This window comes from Mustelus asterias, chromosome 8 (genome assembly GCF_964213995.1).
Source record: "Mustelus asterias chromosome 8, sMusAst1.hap1.1, whole genome shotgun sequence".
NCBI lineage: Eukaryota > Metazoa > Chordata > Chondrichthyes > Carcharhiniformes > Triakidae > Mustelus > Mustelus asterias.
Window position 1 is genome coordinate 31,159,812 of NC_135808.1, and position 22,451 is coordinate 31,182,262.

The window sequence follows — 22,451 nt, forward strand, 5'->3', positions numbered from 1 at the left end:
GCTGTTTTGGTCACCACATTATCGGAAGGATGTGATTGCACTGGAGGGGGTGCAGAGGAGATTCACCAGATGCTGCCTGAGATGGGACATTTAAGCTATAAAGAGAAGTTGGACAGGCTTGGGTTATTTTCGTTGGAGCAGAGAAGACTGAGAGGCAACCTGATCGAGGTGTACAAGATTATGAGGGGCATGGACAGAACTGATGAGAAGCAGCTGTTTTCCCTTAGTCAAAGGGTCAGTCACGAGGTTCAAGGTGAGTGGCAGGAGATATAAGAGGGATATGAGGGTGGGTAAGAGAGTGGTGATGGTCTGGAATGTGCTGCCTGGGAGGGTAGTAGGGGTGGGTTGCCTCACATCCTTTAAAAATACCTGCATGAGCATTTGGTACATCAGAGCATTCAAGGCTCTGGGCCAAGTGCTGGTCGATGGGATTAGGTGAGAGGTCAGGTGTTTCTCGCGTGTCGGTGCAGACTCGATGTGCCGCAAGGTCCCTTGTGCATCTTATGATTCGGTGATTCTGTGAATGGATGCCAAGAGTCCATACTTGAAAGTTCCTCACCCGTCATTTTCCTCCCACAGGTGACAATTTCCAATACGCCAAATTCAAGTTAACAACGCAATAAGCTGGTTTAGCCTCTGGCATCAGTTCAATTGTTGCAGAGTCTGCAGCTAATTCTCTCCATAATCACATCGGCCTTGACTCACTCAGACACTGCAATAAACCCTATGGTTTGTTCAGAAATTTACAACAAAAAGTCATTCTTGGGCCACAGCAGCAGATTGGGCAGTGCCAAAGTTCACTGTGATTTCTACAAGAAGAAGGCGGAGCCAGAGGGCAGGGTTAGAAACCACACCGGCTGCAGTGTCACCCCCGCTAGTGAAGCAGGAGGAGGTTCAGGAGGAATTTACATTTATACTGTGCCTGTCACAGCCTCTGAGTGTCCCAAAAGGCTTCGCAGCAAATGGGGTATTCCTGAAAGTGCACGGTTACTGGTTTGTATGAAACTTCATTCATCGTGCAGAGTGGTTTGAACCCAGAGCTAAAAGTAGAGCTTTCATAGAATCCTACAGTGCAGAATGAGGCCATTTGGCCCATCGAGTCTGCATTGACCACAATGCCAACCATGCCCTATCCCCATAGCATCCCATGCATCTACCATGCATCTACCCCAGCTAGTCCCCCTGACACTAAGGGGCAATTTAGCATGGCCAATCTACCTAACCTGCACATCTTAGGAGTGTGGGAGGAAACTGGAGCACTCGGAGGAAACCCGCGCAGACACAGGGAGAACATGTAGATTCCAAACAGACAGTGACCCAAGCTGGGAATCGAACCCCGGGTCCTTGGCACTGTGAGGCAGCAGGGCTAACCACTGGGCCACCACACTGCCTCTAATAGCAGAGAATAGTTTTGATTCACCAACCTCTGGGTTATGGGCCCAGCATGCTTCCGCTGCACCACTCTGCTATATGCTAATGTTCAATGTGAGGATATGTTGCATCTCTCTCTCTCAACCTTTCTGCACATACATATGTCAGACTTTCATTTGTTTCTGTAACTAATTATTCCTAGAACAGCTCACTAATCTGTCACCGGGGGCTTATAATTTGAGGGGCATTACACCACATCAAGCAGAGTCACACTCATTCACCCTCTCACACAGACAAACTAAGGGGTAATCTACAAGGGGAGCAGATGGCTCAGTGGTATTATCGCTAGATTGTTAATCCAGAAACTCAGCTAATACTTGACCTTGGTTTGAATCGCGCCACAGCAGCTGGTGGAATTTGATTTCAATAAAAAATATCTGGAATTAAGAATTCACTGATGGCCATGAAACCATTGTCGATTGTCCAAAAAACCCATCTGGTTCACTAATGTCTTTGAGGGAAAGAAATCTGCCGCCATTACCCGGTCTGGCCTACATGTGACTCCAGAGCCGCAGCAATGTGGTTGACTCTCTGTTGCCCTCGGGCAACTACGGATGGGCAATAAATGCTGGCTAGCCAGCGACACCCATGTCCCATGAATGAATAATTTTAAAAATTACAAAGGCCATTCCTCCTCACTTATACATGTTGGGACACTAAGGGTGGGCGGCACGGTAGCACAGTGGTTAGCACTGCTGCTTCACAGCTCCAGGGTCCCGGGTTCGATTCCCGGCTCGGGTCACTGTCTGTGTGGAGTTTGCACATTCTCCTCATGTCTGCGTGGGTTTCCTCCGGGTGCTCTGCTCCCACAGTCCAAAGATGTGTGGGTTAGGTTGATTGGCCAGGTTAAAAAAATTGCCCCTTAGAGTCCTGGGATGCGTAGGTTAGAGGGATTAGCGGGTAAAATATGTGGGGGTAGGGCCTGGGTGGGATTGTGGTCGGTGCAGACTCGACGGGCCGAATGGCCTCCTTCTGCACTGTAGGGTTTCTATGATTCTATGATTCTATGAATTTAGCATGGCTAATCCATCTAAACTGCACATCTTTGTATCGTGGAGGAAACCGGAGCACTTGGAGGGAACCCACACAGACACGAGGAGAATGTGCAGACTCCATCCAGGAATCGAACCCGGTCCCTGGTGCTGTGAGGCAGCAGTGTTAACCACTGTGCCATGAAACTATTGTCAATTGTCATAAAAGCTCACCTGATTCACCTATGTCCTCTACCTGACCGGAGAAAGCTGATCTGGCTTACGTGTGACTCCAGATCCACAGCAATGTAGTTGACTCTTCAAATGGTCTCTGCCCTCTGAAATGCACTGGGTTCAAGGGTGATTAGGGATGGGCAATGAATGCTGGCCCATTCAGGAGAGCAAGGAAGGGGTATTCAGGAAAAAAAAATCCTGCTGTAATTTTCTTGTGTTTGAAATCCACAACCTGCACAAAAAAATCCCACCCCTGGGCTAAGTTCCCTTTATGTTCCTCAGCCCAGTTGATGTTTAATGTCCAGGAGGCAAAGCCAAAACCTGATTCATTACATGAGAGAGGAAAAAGAAAACTAAATCAAACATCCACCCAGAGAAGGGCCCCGGTATTGCTCAAAATCTTTCTCCTTGCCTTTCCACCTTTGCATTAAATTTTCACTTCCATTGCCTTTCCATTCTCGTTCCTTCCTTTCAATCCCATTGCCTTTCCCAATCCTCTTCCCCTCCCCTCACCTTCCCTTCTTTTCCCTTTCAAGTTACAGTTCCAAGACATCCCATCTCAATGGGAAATTCACCGAAGCCCCTCAGACAGCACCTTCCAACCATGACCACTTCCATCTCAGAGGACAAGGGAACACCACCTCCTGCAAGTTCCCCTCCAAGCCACTCATGATCCTGACTTGGAAATATATCATCGTTCCTTTGCAGTCGCTGGGTCAAAATCCTGGAAATCCCTCCCTAACGGCATTGTGGATCAACGCACAGCACAGGGACTGCAGCGTTTGAAGAAGGCAGCTCACCACCACCTTCTCAAGGGCAATTAGGGATAGGCAGTAAATGTTGGCTAGCCAGCGATGCCCATATCCCACAATTGAATTTTTAAAAATGATCATATTATGTTTGTGCGTTTAAATAATAGCAGCCAACCCATGAAATAACATCCCCAGTCAAAAACACTGCAGACAAATCATCAACACAACTCATCACAGTAGCCCTCTCCTGCAGGAATCATCCTATCCTGTGGCTCTGTCAATCCTGGGAAGGGTCCCGGCAGAAGTGCTGGGTTCCAATGACTGGCGACTAAGGACTTATAACAACGGTTTATTCAGCATTCTGAGCAGCTCTTGGCTGCTCCCACTCTGCCCGTTTTCCGGAGAGAACGCACACGCTTCTGCCATATGAGCCTTTAAATCACATGAGCACTCGGTCTACAGACCCTCCAAATACTGTTTGAATGGCTTACCGGAGGAGACTATAGAAACACAGCAGACATTCAGTAAAGTAACAAGCAGCATGTTGTACAGAGCACAGGACACTGATTAACCAGAAGAGAAGCTGTTGTAACAGTAATGTAATCTCCTCTGCGCCTGAGCACTACACTAGAGCGAAGCTACTTATCATGTGTAGCAGATCTGATAACCAGATCCAGTGAAACCGAATGGATGGTTCTGGTCACTGGTTTATCAGGGAGCGGGGAGTCTGTCATCTGTCTTTTACCGCAGAGCACACACATTAAAATCCTATTCAAAGTTGCAATGAGGGACACGCAGCAGCTATTTTGTGCACAGCAAGCTCCCACAAAGAGCAACATGATCAGGTGAGGGATAAATATTGGTGAAACAGTGAAGACAACTACACTGTTTTTCTTCAATAGTGCGATGGGAGCTTTGACAGAGGGGCAGATGTAATCTTGGTGTAACAATCTCACTGAAAATACAGCACCTCCGACAGTGCAGCACTCCCTCAGTACTTCCTCTCCACCAATGCAGTGTTTCTCTGCATTGGCCATCCAACATTGCAGCTGTCCCTCAGTATTTTTTTAAATTCATTCATGGGACATGGGCGTCGCTGCTGGGCCAGCATTTATTGCCCACCCCTAGTTGCCCTTGAGAAGGTGGGGGTGAGCTGCCTTTTTGAATCGCTGCAGTCCATGTTCTGTGGGTTGACCCACAATGCCGTTAGTGAGGGAATTTCAGGATTTTGATCCAGCGATTGCGAAGGAACGGCGCTATATTTCCAAGTCAGGATGGTGAGTGGCTTGGAGGGGAACTTGCAGTTGGTGGTGTTCCCATTTATCTGTTGCCCTTGTCCTTCTCAATGGAAGTGGTCGTGGATTTGGAAGGTGCTGTCTCAGGATCTTTGGTGAATTGCTGCAGTGCATCTTGTAAATAGCACACACTGCTGCTACTGAGCGTCGGTGGTGGAGGGATTGAATGTTTGTCGATGTGGTGCCAATCAAGCGGGCTGCTTTGTCCTGGACAGTGTCAAGTTTCTTGAGTGTTGTTGGAGCTGCACCCATCCAGGCAAGTGGGGAGTATTCCATCACACTCCTGACTTGTGCCTAGTAGATGGTGGATAGGCTCTGGGGAGTCAGGAGGTGAGTTACTCGCCGTAGTATTCCTAGCCTCTGACCTGTCTTGTAGCCACTGTGTTTATGTGGCGAGTCCAGTTGAGCTTCTGGTCAACGGTAACCCCAAGGATGTTGACAGTGGAGGATTCAGTGATGGTAACACCATTGAATGTCAAGGGGTGGTGGTTAGAGTGTCTCTTATTGTTGATGGTCATTGCCTAGCATTTGCGTGGTTCGAATGCTACTTGCCACTTGTCAGCCCAAGCCTGGATATTGTCCAGATCTTGTTGCATTTGAACATGAACTGCTTCAGTATCTGAGGAGTCACGAATGGTGCTGAACATTGTGCAATCATTGGCAAACATCCCTACTTCTGACCTTATGACGGAGGGAGGGTCATTGATGAAGCAGTTGAAGATTGTTGGGCTTAGGACACTACCCTGAGGGACTCCTGCAGAGATGTCCTGGAGCTGAGATAACTGACCCTCCACAACCACAACCACCAGCCTTGATGTCAAGCGCTGTCACTTTCATCTCACCTCTGGAATTCAGCTCTTTTGTCCATGTTTGAACCAAGGCTGTAATGAGGTCAGGAGCTGAGGGACCCTGGCGAAACCCAAACTGGGCGTCACTGAGCAGGTTATTGCTGAGCAGGTGCTGCTTGATAGCACTGTCAATGACCCCTTCCATCACTTTGCTGATGATTGAGAGTAGACTGGGCAGTAATTGGCTGGGCTGGATTTGTTCTGCATTTTGTGTACAGGACGTACCTGGGCAATTTTCAGCATTGTTGGGTAAATGCCAGTGTTATAACTGTATTTGAAGAGCCAAATCGAATTGTCTGGAGACTGGCATCTGAGATGCTGGGGACCACTGGAGGAGGGCGAGATGGATCATCCACTCGGCACTTCAGGCTGAAGATTGCTGCGAGTGCTTCAGACTTAACTTTTGCACTGATGTGCTGGGCTCCTCCATCATTGAGGATGGGGATATTTGTGGAGCCTCCTCCTCCAGTGAGTTGTTTATTGTCCACCACCATTCCCGACTGGATGTGGAAGGACTGCAGAACTTAGATTTGATCCACTGGTTGTGGGCTCACTTAGCTCTGTCTATCACTTGCTGTTTTTGCCATTTGGCGTGCAAGTTGTCCTGTTTGGTAGCTTCACCAGGTTAACATTTCATTTTTAGGTATGCCTGGTGCTGCTCCTGGCATGCCCTCCTAAATTCTCCATTGAACCAGGGTTGATCCCCTGGCTTGATGGTCATAGTTGAGTCGGGGATATGCCGGGCCATGAGGTTGCAGATTGTGGAGTACAATTCTGCTGCTGTTGATGGCCCACAGAGTCTCATGGATGCCCAGTCTTGAGTTGTTGGATCAGTTCAAAGTCTGTCCCATTTAGCACAGTGATAGTGCCACACAACACGATGGAGGTTATTCTCACTGTGAAGGCGGGACTTCGTCTCCACAAGCACTGTGCGGTGGTCACTCTTACCAATACTGTCATGGACAGATCCATCTGCAGCCAGCAGTTTGGTAAGGATGAGGTCAAGTATATTATTTCCTCTTGTTGGTTCCTTCACCACCTGCTGCAGACCCAGTCTCGCAGTGATATCCTTTAGGACCTGACCAGCTCGATCAGTAGTGCTGTTGCTGAGCCACTCTTGATGGTGGACATTGAAATCTCCCACCCAGAGTACATTTTGCGCCCCTGCCACCCTCAGTGCTTCCTCCATGTGTTGTTCGACATGGAGGAGTACTGATTCATCAGCCGAAGGTGGACGGTACGTGGTAACCAGTAAGAGGTTTCCTTGCCCATGTTTCACCTGAAACCATGAGACTTCATGGGGTCCAGAGTCGATGTTAAGGATTCCCAGGGCAACTCCCTCCCAACTGTGCCGCCACCTCTGCTGGGTCTGCCTACAGGTGAAACAGGACGTATCCAGGGACGGTAATGGTGGTGTCTGGGGTGTTATCTGTAAGGTATGATTCTGTGAGAATGACTGTGTCAGGCTGTTGCTTGACTAGTCTGTGAGACAGTTCTCCCAATTTTGGCACTAGCCTCCAGATGTTACTGAGGAGAACTTTACAGGGTCGACGGGGCTGTTTGTTTTGCTGTTGTCTTTTCCGGTGCCTAGGTCAATGCCAGGTGGTCCGTCCTGTTTCATTTCTTAGTTGAGGCTGTGTCGCGATTGTTACAACTGAGTGGTTTGCTAGGCCATTTCAGAGGATAGTTAAGAGTCAACCACATTGCTGTGGCTCTCCACTTCTCTCCACCAAGCAGCGTTTCCCTGTGCTGGCCATCCAACAGTGCAGCGCTCCCTCAGTATTTCCTCTCCACCAATAGAGTGTTTATCTGTGCTGGACATCAGTGAGGGCAATGCTCCTGAGTGTCTTGTCAAAACTTATCCCTCAATCAACATCAGCTGGTCATGTTGCTCTTCGTAGGAGCTTGCCTTGCACAACATGGCTGCCACGTGTTCCTCATTCCAACGTTTAAAGGAATGTTCAATAAACTGCGGCAAAAGGCAGATGGCAGATTCCCCTTCCTTGCTAAACTAGTGACCAGAACCATCCATTCAGTCTCACTGGATCCGGTTATCTGGCCTGCTGCACGTGATAAGCTGCTTCTCTCCAGTGTTGTGCTCAGACGCAGAGGAGATTACATTATACATTAAGGGCGGCACGGTAGCACAGTGGTTAGCACTGCTGCTTCACAGCTCCAGGGGCCTGTCTGTGTGGAGTTTGCACATTCTCCTCGTGTCTGCGTGGGTTTCCTCCGGGTGCTCCGGTTTCCTCCCACAGTCCAAAGATGTGCAGGTTAGGTTGATTGGCCATGCTAAAATCCCAGTGTCCTGGGATGCGTAGATTAGAGGGATTAGTGGGTAAAATATGTAGGGATATGGGGGTAGGGCCTGGGTGGAATTGTGGTCGGTGCAGACTCGATGGGCCGAATGGCCTCTTTCTGTACTGTAGGGTTTCTATGATTTCTATGATTACTGTTACAATAGCTTCCTCCTGGTTAATGCGCTGTCCTGTGTTACAACATGCTGCTTGTTACTTTAATGAACATTTACTGTGTGTCCTCAGTCTCACCTTATATCTGTGGATAGTATCGGATTGACAATGTCACAAGACAGTGTTGAGAGTTCTCTGGCCAGGAGTATTTCATTACCCCTCGGTGTGTGATTCAGAATAGATGGTACCTGTCCCAGGAAAAGGTCACTGTGAGAATTGACCCAACAATACAGTGCATCCTCTGCACTGTCCAACAGTGGAATGATCCAGGTGGCATGATGGCACGGTGGCACAATGGTTGGCACTGCTGCCTCACAGTACCAGGGACCCGGGTTTGATTCCCGGCTTGGGTCACTCTCGGTGTGGAGTCTGCACATTCTCCCCGTGTCTGCATGGGTTTCCTCTGGGTGCTCCAGTTAGAAAGACGTGCAGGTTAGATGCATTGGCCATCCTAAATTCTCATTCAGTGTACCCAGCACCGGAGTGTGGCGACTAGGGGATTTTCACAGTAACTTCATTGCAGTGTTAATGTAAGCCTACTTGTGACACTAATAAATAAACTTTAAACTTTAAATGATCCCTCAGAATACTGGTGCTATCATTGGACTGGTAGGCCAGAGAGTCAAGCTAATGTTCTGGGGCAAGGATTCGAATCCCACGACAGCAGCTCATGGAATTTAAATTCTATTGATAATATCGGGAATTGCAAAGGTAGTCCCAATTAAGCCAATGTGATGCGAGAAAGACTTTATCACACAGTGGGTGGTTGAGGTCTGGAATGCACTGCCTGGAAATGTGATGGAGGCAGATTCAATTGAGGCATTCAAGAGGACATTAGATGATTATTTGAATAGAAACAATGTGTACAGGGAAAAGGTAGGGGAATGGCATTCTTTGATTCTGTGAAATAAAATTCTGACATTACAACACTCCCTCAGTACTGAGCCTCTGACAGTGCAGCACTCCCTCAGCACTGACCCTCTGACAGTGCAGCACTCCCTCAGTACTGACCCTCTGAAAGTGCAGCACTCCCTCAGTACTGACCCTCTGACAGTGCAGCACTCCCTCAGTACTGACCCTCTGACAGTGCAGCACTCCCTCAGTACTGACCCTCTGACAGTGCAGCACTCCCTCAGTACTGACCCACTGACAGTGCAGCACTCCCTCAGTATTGACCAATCAACAGTCTTGTGCAATGTTTGAGGGTATATGTGTGAGTTCAGTGTGTACGAGTTTGAGGGTATAAGTTTGGAGGTTGGTGTGTACATGTTTGCGGGTATATGTGTGGAATTTGGTGTGTACGAGTTTGAAGGTAAATGTGTGGAGTTCAATGTGTATGAGTTTAAGGGTATATGTGGGCGGCAGGGTGGCATAGTGGTTAGCACTGCTACCTCACAGTGCCAGTGACCCGGGTTTGATTCCCAGCTTGGGTCACTGTCTGTGCGGAGTCTGCACGTTTCACTTGTCTGCGTGAGTATCCTCCGGGTGCTCCGGTTTCCTCCCACAGTCCAAAACACAAGCAGGTTAGGTGCATCGGCCATGCTAAATTCTCCCTCAGTGTACCCGAACAGGTGCCAGAGTGTGGCGACTGGGGGATTTTCACAGTAACTTCATTGCAGTATTAATGTAAGCCGACTTGTGACTAATAAATAAACTTTTATGTCGGAGTTTAGTGTGTACAGATTTGAAGGTACATGTGTGGGATTCAGTGTGCAAAAGTTTGAGGGTATATGTGTGTGGTTCAGTGTATAAAAGCTGGAGGGTATATGTGCGGAGTTCAGTGTTTGTGGGTTTGAGGGTATATGTGTGGTGTTCTGTATGTATGAGTTTGAGTGTATATTTTTGGGGTTGTGTGTACCAGTTTGGGGGTCTATGTGTGGGGTTCACTGTGTACCAGTTTATGGGTATATGTTTGCGGTTTGTTATGTACATGTTTGAGGGTATATTTGTGGATTTAATTATGTACAGTTGGAGAGTATATTTGTGGTGTTCTGAGTTCTGTGGCGAAAGTGGTGGGAATGTTGGAGGCAACTGGTCTCAACAAGACTATCAATCCCACAGCTCAGTAACTACAAACTTTTTTTTATCTTTCAAATTATTGTGGATGTTTATTACAGTTTTCATTCTATTTCAAAGTGATGTTGATTGGAGCGTTATGTGATGTAACTTGCTACTTCTCAGCAAACCAAATATATATGAAAACTCTGGTGAATGAGACTTGTCAGATTTAACGCTTGTCCCCTCACGCTGCTGTGTGCTGGGCATGTAGAAAGCATTGCTCAGATCTGGAGTACAGGATTCAGTTTTGGGCTCTGCAACTCAGGAGGGGTATATTTACTCTGGAAGAGGTGTTGTGCAGAGTTACTGCAATATTTCTGTGAAACCTGCTTAACTGCATCCCCACAGGTCAATGCCACAAATTGTGACGAAATGGAAATTAACAGAAATGATGGTGAAGATCTTTCTTTGTCTGAATTTCTTACAGTACCTTACTTCAGAGTGAATACAGTATCCCTCACCAACTGAACAGAAATACTCACCTCCCCGGAGTATTTACACCACAAAGAACTGTGATTGTTTGTTGCAGATCAAAAGTTATCGACTCTTCACTCTATACACTTGATAGAAGTCAATGAGGTTACACTGAGGCTTCATTTGAAGCAATTTTTTGAAACGGCATCTAGGTCTTTTGGCGAAGGTGCAAGTGAAATCAAGCACTGGAGGGGGTGCAATGCCTGCTCCTATCAGCTTGGTTAATGTCGATCAAGCCCAAGACAGGAAGAGGCTTGCCTGTCTTGTCAGCTTGGATCTGTCATGTCTCACTGGTTGAGACTTTGCATTGGACTCTGATTGGATTTGATTGGATATAACTAAAAAAAAATCTGACCCAGTGCTTTAACTTCTGCCAGTGTTTCACTAGCCTTTGACTGAATAAACCCACACTGAGAGCACAGTGCAGAATCTACCCCTCTACCTTCAGCAATCTCCAGGCTTGACCCCTCTCCAATTGCATCCTTTGCGGCCTCTGTTTCTGATGCGTGTATTGGTCACCTCTCTGTACTTTTCATGTATGTGAGGCCAGCTTTGCAGCACAACAGAGTGCCCTGGAAACCTGAGGGTACTCAAAATCAGAGCTAAGGACAGAGGCCAGGATTTTCAGGATGCTGAGGTTTCCTGTGATAACCCCTAGGACTGGGGAAATCACTGGTTGGCCTCCATGTAGGACCAGTTGAATACGAGCTCTCTGGGGATTGGTAATTAACTCACCAGATTGAGCTTATATACCGAGGCCTGCATAAGGCAGGCTCTTGAGTGGATCCATTGCCTTTGAGTCCCAGTTGGGACCTGTTTGTGTTCAACACAGGCTTGTGGTTTTGCTTTACTTTATTTTACAAAAAAGTACTGTTCCTTTACATCTGACTCCCAGAGTTATTTTATTTCCCTTTGCGCCACTTTGACAGTTGGTGGGGCACGCAACCCTCCCCATACAGATCACGCTGCAGTCACTTAACACTCCAACAAGCATCCCAGAAATGTTATGGTCATACACCCGACCCCACCTACAAACCTGTCGGCTGGGAAATGTAAACAATTTGTTGAGAGGCATAGATCGGGTGGACTCTCAGAGGCTTTTTCCCAGGGTGGAAATATCTGCTATGAGAGGACACAGGTTTAAGGTGCTGGGGGGTAGGTACAGGGGAGATGTTAGGGCTAAGTTTTTCACACAGAGGGTGGTGGGCGAGTGGAATCGGCTGCCGTCAGTGGTGGAGTCGAACTCAATAGGGTCTTTTAAAAGACTCCTGGATGAGTACATGGAGCTTAATAGGATGGAGGGTTATAGGTAGGTCTAGAAGGTAGGGTTGTGTTCGGCACAACTTGTGGGCCGAAGGGCCTGTTTGTGCTGTAGTTTTTCTATGTTTCTATGTTTCTCATTTGCCCAGAGAAACTTGGAATACTCAGCGAGCATGTTGCAGAAAGAGTTAACATTTTATCAGAACTGGAAGCTGTGGCAGACTTACAGCTTTCAATCAAGTACTTAGAGAATACGTTGGCAGCCGTACTGTACTATGGAGACACTGGTCTAGTGGTAATGTCACTAGGCTAGTAATCCAGAGGCCCAAAAATGCACCAGGGCAAGGGTTCAAATCCCACCAAGGCAACTGGTAGAATTAAAAATTAATTAATATCTGGAATTGAAGGCCAGTCTCAGTAATGGTGACCATGAAGCTACCATTGATTGTTGTAAAAACAACTCTGGTTCACTCATGTCCCTTTATGGAAAGAAATCTGCTGTCCTCACCCGGTCTGCCCTACCTGTGACTCCAGACCCACAGCAATTGAACTGACTCTTATCTGCCCTCTGAAATGGCCTTCGAAGCCACTCAGTTCAAGGCCAATTAGGGATGGGCAACAAATGCTTCCCTTGCCACAAATGCCCTCATCCCATGAAAGAATAAATTTAAAAAGTACAGAGGCAGCACTGTTTGATGGTTTGATATGAAGATCCTGGCTATAAAGATGGCTAAAGCAGACAGCTGCTGCATGAACTGGTCATGATGTGGAGATGCCGGCGTTGGACTGGGGTGAACACAGTAAGAAGTTTAACAACACCAGGTTAAAGTCCAACAGGTTTATTTGGTAGCAAATGCCACTAGCTTTCGGAGCGCTGCCCTTCGTCAGGTGGAGTGGAGATCTCTGCTCACAAACAGGGCATACAGAGACACAAACTCAATTTACTGAATAATGATTGGAATGCATTCGTTACAGATAATCAAGTCTGAAAGGTACAAACAATGTGAGTGGAGAGAGCATTAAGCACAGGTTAAAGAGATGTGTATTGTCTCCAGAAAGGACAGCCAGTGAGATTCTGCAAGTCCAGGCAAGCTGTGGGGGTTACCGATAGTGTGACATGAACCCAAGATCCCGGTTGAGGCCGTCCTCATGTGTGCAGAACTTGGCTATCAGTTTCTCCTCAACGACTCTGCGCTGTCGTGTGTCGTGAAGGCTGCCTTGGAGAATGCTTATGCAAAGATCAGAGGCCGAATGCCCATGACCGCTGAAGAGCTCCCCAACAAGAAGAGAACAGTCTTGCCTGGTGATTGTCGAGCCGTGCCGTGCCGAGCTGGGGCGGCACGTTAGCACAGTGGTTAGCACTGCTGCTTCACAGCTCCAGGGACCTGGGTTCGATTCCCGGCTCGGGTCACTGTCTGTGTGGAGTTTGCACATTCTTCTCGTGTCTGCGTGGGTTTCCTCCGGGTGCTCCGGTTTCCTCCCACAGTCCAAAGATGTGCGGGTTAGGTTGATTGGCCGTGCTAAAATTGCCCCTTAGTGTCTTGAGATGGGTAGGTTAGAGGGATTAGCGGGTAAATATGTAGGGATATGGGGGTAGGGCCTGGGTGGGATTGTGGTTGGTGTAGACTCGATGGGCCGAATGGCCTCTTTCTACACTGTAGGGTTTCTATGTTTCATTCATCCATTGTCGTAGCATCTGCAGGTGTTCCCCAATGTACCATGCCTCGGGACATCCTTTCCTGCAGCGTATCAGGTAGACAACGTTGACTGAGTTGCAAGAGTATGTGCCGTGTACCTGGTGGATGGTGTTCTCACATGAGATGGAGGCATCTGTGTCGATGATCCGGCACGTCTTGCAGAGGTTACTGTGGCAGGGTTGTGTGGTGTCATGGTCACTGTACTCCTGAAGGCTGGGTAGTTTGCTTTAACCTGTGCTTAATGCTCTCTCCACTCACATTGTTTGTACCTTTAAGACTTGATTATCTGTAAAGACTGCATTCCAATCATTATTCTGTAAATTGAGTTTGTGTCTCTGTATGCTCTGTTTGTGAGCAGAGATCTCCACTCCACCTGACGAAGGGGCAGCGCTCCGAAAGCTCGTGGCATTTTCTACCAAATAAACCTGTTGGACTTTAACCTGGTGTTGTTAAACTTCTTACTGCATGAACTGGTGTCAGAGGCACAGATCCTGTTTCCTCACCACAGCAGCAGTACAGTGAGCTGAGGGAATGGTGTGATCTGGAAAGCTCTGACCTGAACTCCTGGCTGCATTGCAGGGATTCAATATCATGGCCTTAGGACTAATCTGGGATTGATACAGGGCTATGGGAGGGGGGGCATATAGGAGAGAGGGGCCGAGGAATAGAAGAGCTGTGGGGTTAGTCTGGGATTGATACAAAGCTATGGGGGCAGAGTGGGGCAGTGGGATTAGTTTGCAATTCATACAGGTCTATGGAAATAGAGTGATGCAGTGGGATTAGTTTGGGATGGATATGGGGCTATGAACTTAGAGCATAGAACAGTACAACACAGGAATAGGCCCTGTGGCCCACAGTGTTGTGCCAAACATGACACCCACTCCCTTCTGCCTGCCCTTGGTCCATATCCCTCTAATCCTTGCGTATACGTGTGCTTGTCTAAAAGTCCCTTAAATGCACCAACCAATAAAGGCAAGCATGCCATATGCCTTCTTTACCTTCCTATCTATTTGTGTGGTCACTTTCAGGGAGCTATGGACTTGAACCCCAAGATCCCTCTGTACATCATTGCTGTTCAGGGTCCTGCCATTAACTGTATACTTACCCTTAACATTTGATCTCCCAAAGTGCAGCACTTCACACTTGCCTGAATTAAACTCCTTCTGCCATTTTTCCGCCCATATCTGCAACTGATCTATATCTCGCTGTATCCTTTGACAAGCTTCTACACTATTCACAACTGTGTCATCTGCAAACTTATTAACCCACCCATCTATGTTTTTATCCAAGTCATTTATATATAATCACAAACAGCAGAGGTCCCAGTGCGGATCCCTGCGAAACTGCACTAATCACAGACCTCCAGCCAGAAAAATATCCTTCCACATCTACTCTCTAACTTTTATGGGCAAGTCAATTCTGAATACAAGCTGCCATGTCACCATGGATCCTATGCATCTTAATCTTCTGGATGAGCCCACCATGAGGGACCTTGTCGAAAGCCTTACTAAAATCCATGTAGACAACATCCACTGCTCTACCATCATCGATCACCTTCATCACCTCCTCGAAAACAATTAGTAAGACAAGACCTGCCCTGCACAAAGCCATGCTGACTTTCCCTAATGAGGAAATGCTTTGGGAAGACAGCACAGCAGTGGGATTTTTTTTTAATTCATTCGTGGGACATGGGCATCACTGGCTGGCCAGCATTTATTGCCCATCCCCAGCTGCCCTCGGAGGGCAGTTGAGAGTCAACCACATTGCTGTGGCTCTGGAGTCACATGTAGGCCAGACCGGATAAGGACAGCAGATTTCCTTCCCTAAAGGATATTAGTGAGCCAATTGTCGGTTTTTTCCGACAATTGGCAAAGGTTTCATGGTCTTCAGGAGATTCTTAATTCCAGATATTGTTTATTGAATTAAGATTCCACTATCTGCCATGGCGAGATTTGAACCCGAATCCCCAGAACATTAGCTGAGTTTCTGGATTAATAGTCTTGTGATAATACCACTAGGCCATTGCCACCCCATAGCGTGGATTGTTAGCTGCGGGAAAAGAGTGAGGCAGTGGGGTTAGTTTGAGATCTAGGGCTACGTGGAGAGAGCAGCACATTAAATGGGGACTGAGTGGGATTTTGCAATGAATTTGCTAGATCTCCCCCTCACATGTTATTTTCAGATATCCAAAATTACAGATTATGTCTCTCCCAATATATCTAATTCTGTTGAATTCAAGAACAGAGTTGGGAATCCGACATATCTGAATGAAAACCTATCCTTAATTTAATTTTCTTAATGTTTCTACTGTTGATCACATCACACTATTCTTGTGTGGATTATCAATGTTCTGCATTTTTACCCCCTCTGGAGTTTGACTTGAAGTTGTTCCATCAGACTAACAACAAAAAGCAACGTCAACAGTCCCTAGAAACTGTCTGAGTCACTGAACCAGTTAAACCACTTCTCTCAGTGTCTAGTTTGGATTTCAATGGAGAGAAGCCAGTGATTAGAATTTATTTTACTGCTGCATTGAGTTACACATTATACCTGTGCCCCTTTCCCATTGTCCTCCAAAATAACCCGAAAGATCTGTTTCTTCCTCCAAGTAAGAAGTTTAACAACACCAGGTTAAAGTCCAACAGGTTTATTTGGTAGCAAAAGCCACACAAGCTTTCGAGGCTCTGAGCCCTCAGAGCCTCGAAAGCTTGTGTGGCTTTTGCTACCAAATAAACCTGTTGGACTTTAACCTGGTGTTGTTAAACTTCTTACTGTGTTTACCCCAGTCCAACGCCGGCATCTCCACATCTTCCTCCAAGACCAGTCATTCAGCCCTATCATTAGGCAGGCTTTGACCTGTGTCAATGTCACCTCTCTTAATTGCAACTCTTATTACCCTGTTGTTTTGCAATGCATTTTAACCATTGATGCTTTTTAATCTTTTTCTGAACCCTCCTCATTGTCCTTTAAACCTGTTTTAACATGCCAAGGTCTGTTTTGTCTTAGCCTCAAGCATCGTCAACAGATGCTGTTTACTGCGGTTTAACAGTTAATTACTTTCATCCCCAGTGAGTCATATCACAAGGGCAACACACATCCTTCCTCCGCAGGGGCCTCCTTGTTTCAATTAGCATGTCCGTGCAGGTCAACCGACAGAAACTTCAATATATTCAATCTAGCTTGGTAAATTGTAGCAAGCTTACAAAGAGAAAAATGAACTTAAAATCAAAACCAGTTCACTCTGCTTTTAGTTTTGGTCACCGTGTTATAAAAATGATAAAGGCACTGGAGAGAGAGAGAGACAGAGCAGAAATTTAGAAGGATGATACAGGAACTGCATGGGTACACATATCAGGAAAGGATTAACGGTTGTGTCTAAATGTTGCTGTCTAATACTTTTCAACAGGTTTATTTGGTTTACTTTAACCTGGTGTTGTGAGACTTCTTACTGTGTTTACCCCAGTCCAATGCCAGCATCTCCACATCATAATACTTTTCAATACAGTGAACTGAGAGGAGGGGAACTGTAGAGAATCCCCCCAGGCTGTATGACTCACACTGGATATATACAATGAATACATGTATCACAATTATACTGAAGCACCTCAGAATGCAACTTGATCTTTGTAGCCAATTTAAAAACTATTGCACCATCAGCATTGGCTATTTTGAAATGTCTGCGATGTTACTTTGACTGCATTGAAGCACCTCAGCGTGTAACATGATCTATGTAGAGAACCTGAATATTATTGCACTGTGTGGGATAGCCATTATGAAATGTCTGTAATGTTAGAACATAGAAAAGCTACAGCACAAACAGGCCCTTCGGCCCACAAATTGCGCCGAACATGTCCCTACCTACTAGGCTTACCTATAACCCTCTATCTTACTAACTTCCATTAACTTATCCAAAAGTCTCTTAAAAGACCCAATCGAATCCGCCTCCACCACCACTACTGGCAGCCGATTCCACGCACCCACCACCCTCTGAGTGAAAAACTTACCCCTAACATCTCCTCTGTACATACTCCCCAGCACCCTAAATCTGTGACCTTTTGTGGCAACCATTTCAGCCCTGGGTAAAAGCCTCTGAGAATCCACTCTATCAATACCTCTCAACATCTTATACACCTCTATCAGGTCACCTCTCATCCTTCGCTTCTCCAAGGAGAAAAGACCTAGCTCTCTCAACCTATCCTCATAAGGCATGCCACCTAATCCAGGCAACATCCTTGTAAATCTCCTCTGCACCCTTTCTATGACTTCCACATCCTTTCTGTAATGAGGCGACCAGAACTGGGCACAGTGCACCAGGTGGAGTCTGACCAGGGTCCTATACAGCTGCAGCATTATCTCCCAATTTCTAAACTCAATTCTTCTATTGATGAAGGCCAGTATTCCATACATCTTCTTAACCACAGCCTCTACCTGCAATGCTGCTTTGAGCGTCCTATGAACCCGGACCCCAAGATCCTTCTGATCTTCCACACTGCCAAGCGTCTTACCCTTAATATTATATTCTTTCATCCTATTCGACCTGCCAAAATGAACCACCACATATTTATCTTGGTTGAAGTCCATCTGCCACTTCTCCGCCCAGTTTTGCGTCTTATCTATGTCTCGTTGCAACTGCTGACATCCCTCTACACTATCCACAACACCACCAACCTTTGTGTCATCAGCAAACTTGCCAACCCATCCTTCCACTTCCTCATCCAGGTCATTTATAAAAATCACAAAGAGCAAGGGTCCCAGAACAGATCCCTGGGGCACTCCACTGGTGACCGACCTCCATGCTGAAAAAGACCCATCTACACCACTCCTTGCCTTGCCTCCTCCCAAAGATGTGCAGGTTAGGTGGATTGACCATGGTAAATGCACAGAGTTACAGAGATAAGGCAGGACAGTGAGCCTAGGTAGAGTGCCGCATTTGGAGTGTCAGTGCAGACTAAAAGGGCTGAATGGCCTCCTTCTGTTCCTATTTTCTATGTTTCTATGATGGGCCAAAGGCCTCAATCTGCACTGTAGGTATTATAGAATCCCTACCATACAGAAGAGGGCCATTCGGCCCTTCGAGCCTGCACTGACAACAATCCCACCCTATCCCCATCATCCCACAAATTTACCCTGCTAATCCCCCTGAAACTAAGATGAACTTGGTATGTCTTTTGACTGTGGGAGGAAACCAGAACACCTGGAGGAAACCCATGCAGACACGGGGAAAATGTGCAGACTCCACACAGATAGTGACCCAAGTCGGGAATTGAACCGTGGTCCCTGGCACTGTGAGGCAACTGTGCAAACCACTGTGCCACCATGGAATCCATGGTAGCTGTTGGGATATTGGACAGTTCCCACCTTCCTCACAGGCTGCTCAGTCTCCATTCTGGGCATCCTGGAGTAGATCATCATCCACAGTTAATGTCACCTGAATCAATCCTTTTCTAGCTTTATCTAACCCAGTCAGTGCTGGAAGTGCATCGTCCATTTTACTGCTGCATTCTTTGCTTGTGTTCAGCTGAACACAACCATAAGACTTGGTAATTCTGCTTTCAAACTGCTTCCAACCATTGGAGAATGGTCCCTACCCCTTTACAGCGATCTCAATCTGCCTTCCTGAAAGCTCTTGGCTTCAGAACCTCTTCTGATTTCAGAGGAGCCAACTGCGACTAATTGTAATTGTCACTGAAGACTTCTCAAAACTCTTTGGTTTTTTTTGTCCATCACTCTTCTCTCTGGGGAAAAGTAGCATCTGTGCTTGTTTAATTTGTCTCTCTCTCTCTCTGAGGGATAGAAGAAACATGTCTGACTTGTACAGAAATGAGCTTACCCTGGTCACAGTAATCATTTTTAGCTCTATTAAATCTCTCCCAAGCCTTTTCCTGCCCCACTGGAATTAATCCCCGAGGCACTAATCAGGGCAGAACCTGCTCCATCGCCCTTGGGTATTAATGGAGATCTTCACAAGCTACTGCTGGGACATCAGCGCCGTGTTCCAATCAGTCAAAACTGAACATCGATTCACCCAGAGGCAACAATTAACAAGCACATGTGCATTAGAGAGAGGGATAAGAACAAGCCAGACTTCAATGAAGATTGTGAATCAATGCTGAACACTGTACAAAGAATATTGAAAAGACCTGGAGCTCCTTTATTGTTGAACCTCAGCCATTTACGAAGTTCTGTCAGAGTACGTGACAAGCGACAGTTACATTGGACAAGTGAGGCAGTGGCAGAAATGCACGGACTCAGGGTGCCAGTGGAACAAGGAGGGACAAGTTGGAGCAACTTTTCAATTGAAATCATACAACAATGAGAAGGGCCATTCAGCCCTTTGTGTTCAGGGAGGGCTCTTTGAAAAAAATATGCAATTAGTCCCACATCACCGCAATGCTCCCCTTTACAAGCCTATATCCGATTTCCTTTAAATTTCCTTTGTTAAGGTGCAGAAGGAGGCCATCTGGCCCATCATGTCAGCACCTGCTCTCCAAACGAGCATTAAGACAATGCCATTCCCCTGCCTTTTCTCTGTGCCCCGGTACATTGTTTCTATTCAAGTAATCATCAAATAACCTCTTGAATACCTCAATTGGACCTGCCTCCAACACACTTCCAGGCTGTGCATTTCTGACCTCAACCACTTGTGTGATAAAGTTTTTTCTGACATCATATATCCTCTTTTGCAAATCACTTTAAATCTGTGCCCTCTTGTTCTTGATCATTTTATGAGCGGGAACATCTATCTCGCCCCTTCATGATTTTGAACATCCCAATCAAAACTTTTCTTAGCCTTCTTCTCTCCAAGGAGAACAGTCCCAACTTTGCCAATCTATCCTCATAACTGAATTTTCTCATCCCTGGAATGATTCTCCTGAACCTCTTTTGCACTCTTTCCACTTCCTATCTTGTGGCACCCAAAAGTATACTCAATACTCCAGCTGAGGTCTAACTCGTGTCCAGTATAAGTTCAGCATAACCTCCTTGCTCTTGTACTCAGTAGTATCCCAATTAATAAAGCCCCGAATACTATTTTCTTTATTACCTGCCCTCTTCACCTGTCCTTCCATCTTTAATGATCTATGCACATATACACCCAGGTCTCTCTCTCCTGCACCACCTTAAGGACCTTACCTCTTATTTTATATTGTCTCGCCATGTTCTTCCTACCAAACTCCAGCATCACACGCTTCTCTTCACTAAACATCATCTGCCACCTATCTGTCCACTCCACCAGCTTATCAATGTCCTTTTGAATTTCAGACGGCACATTCCGCCTTCCAACAATTCACGGTGTAAACAAAAAATGGTCCTCATTTCTCCCCTGATTCTTTTGCTGAATAGCTGAAATCTTGCTGCTCTGATAACCAACCCTACCTACTCAACTAGAACCTCACAAAACATTAAAGATGCCTCCTTGATCAGCACCCTATCCACAACATGACATTACCATCACTGAATCTCCCACTATCAAGATCCTGGAGGTTACCGTTGACCAGAAACTCAACTGGACTAGCCATACAATATTGTGGCTTCAAGACCAAGACAGAGGCTTGGAGTCCTGTGGTATGTAACTTACCTCCCGACTCCCTAAAGTGAGTCCACCATCAATATGACACAAGTAAGGAGCATAATGGAATACTCCCCACTTGCCTGGATGGGTGCATCCCCAACAGCACTCAAGAAGCTCAACAGCATCCAGGACAAAGCAGCCCACTTGATTGGCACCCCTTCCACAAATATTCATTCCCTCCACCACCAATGCACAGTACCAGCCATGCGTACCATCTACAAGAGGCACTGCAAGGCTCCTTAGGCAGCATCTTCCAAACCCATGACCACTTCCGTCTGAAAAGACAAAAGCAGAAGATACCTGGGAACACCAACATCTGGAGGCTTCCTGACAAGTCACTCACAATCCTGACTTGGAAATATATCGCCGTTACTTAACTGTCGCTGAGTCAAAATCCTGAAACTCCCTCCCCAACAGCACTGTGGCTGTACCTAGACTATAAGGACTGCAGCAGTTCAAGAAGGCATCTCACTACCACCTTCTCAAGGGCAATTAGGGGATGGGCAATAGATGCTAGCCTGGCCAGGGATGCCCGAAACTCATGAACAAATAAAACAAGCAGTTTGATTAAGTCCTTCCATACTGTCACTGCTCTAACAATAACAATGCCAACTCCTCTAGCCTCTCCAAAAGGTATGAAAATCTTTGCAAGGGGTGGATTTTGGATCTGAGATTGTAAAAATATTGATAAGGGATTCTGGGCACCCACACATCAGGAAGGACACAGTTGGCTTTGGAGGGAGTGCAGCATACATTCACTAAGACTTAAGGGGTTAAATGAAGAGGACAGGTTCCATTTTGTATTCTTGAGTTTAGAGGTTTGAGGGGGTGATTTAACAGAAAATAGGATTCGCGAGGTGAGATACAGAGAAACTGCAACAAGGCCAAAAGACCATAAAACGTAGGAGCAGAGAGATAGGTCATTCAGCCCATCAAGTCTGCTTGCCATGCATTGAGACCATGAAACCATGACTGATCTGATATGATCATCCTTAACTCCACTTTCCCACCTTATGGGACGGCGCGGTAGTACAGTGGTTAGCACTGCTGCTTCACAGCGCCATGGACCTGTGTTCAATTCCCAGCCTGAGTCACTGGGAGGGCCCTATTTTACCAAAACTTCGCGCCTGTTTTCGGACGTGAAATCGCAGTAAAGTCGGGCGTCGGGCCTTTAACGCGATCTGCACCTGAATCCGAGCAGATCGCGGCTTTACCCGAATCGGGCGGCCCAACGATTTAAATGCATTTGCATGCATTTAAATCGACTTAATGAACCGCGCGCCCAACTCTACCACCAAATCCCACTTTACCATCTTCTGGCCCAATCCGGATTCACACTTTTAACGACCTGCTGAATAAAAGTCTGAGTCGGGCGCTCCAGCCTCTGAAG

General features: G+C 46.6%; 1 protein-coding gene across 1 annotated transcript in view; it reads right to left on the reverse strand.

Annotated features, from left to right (window-relative positions):
• The window catches only part of LOC144497700 (major histocompatibility complex class I-related protein 1-like), a 34,559-nt gene extending 13,861 nt beyond the window's left edge, over positions 1–20,698 (reverse strand). The window contains exon 1 of the mRNA XM_078219143.1: positions 20,623–20,698. Within this exon, the coding sequence (XP_078075269.1) occupies positions 20,623–20,698 (76 nt within the window). The remainder of the gene's footprint in view (positions 1–20,622) is intronic.
• Between the last annotated feature and the right edge of the window lie 1,753 nt (positions 20,699–22,451).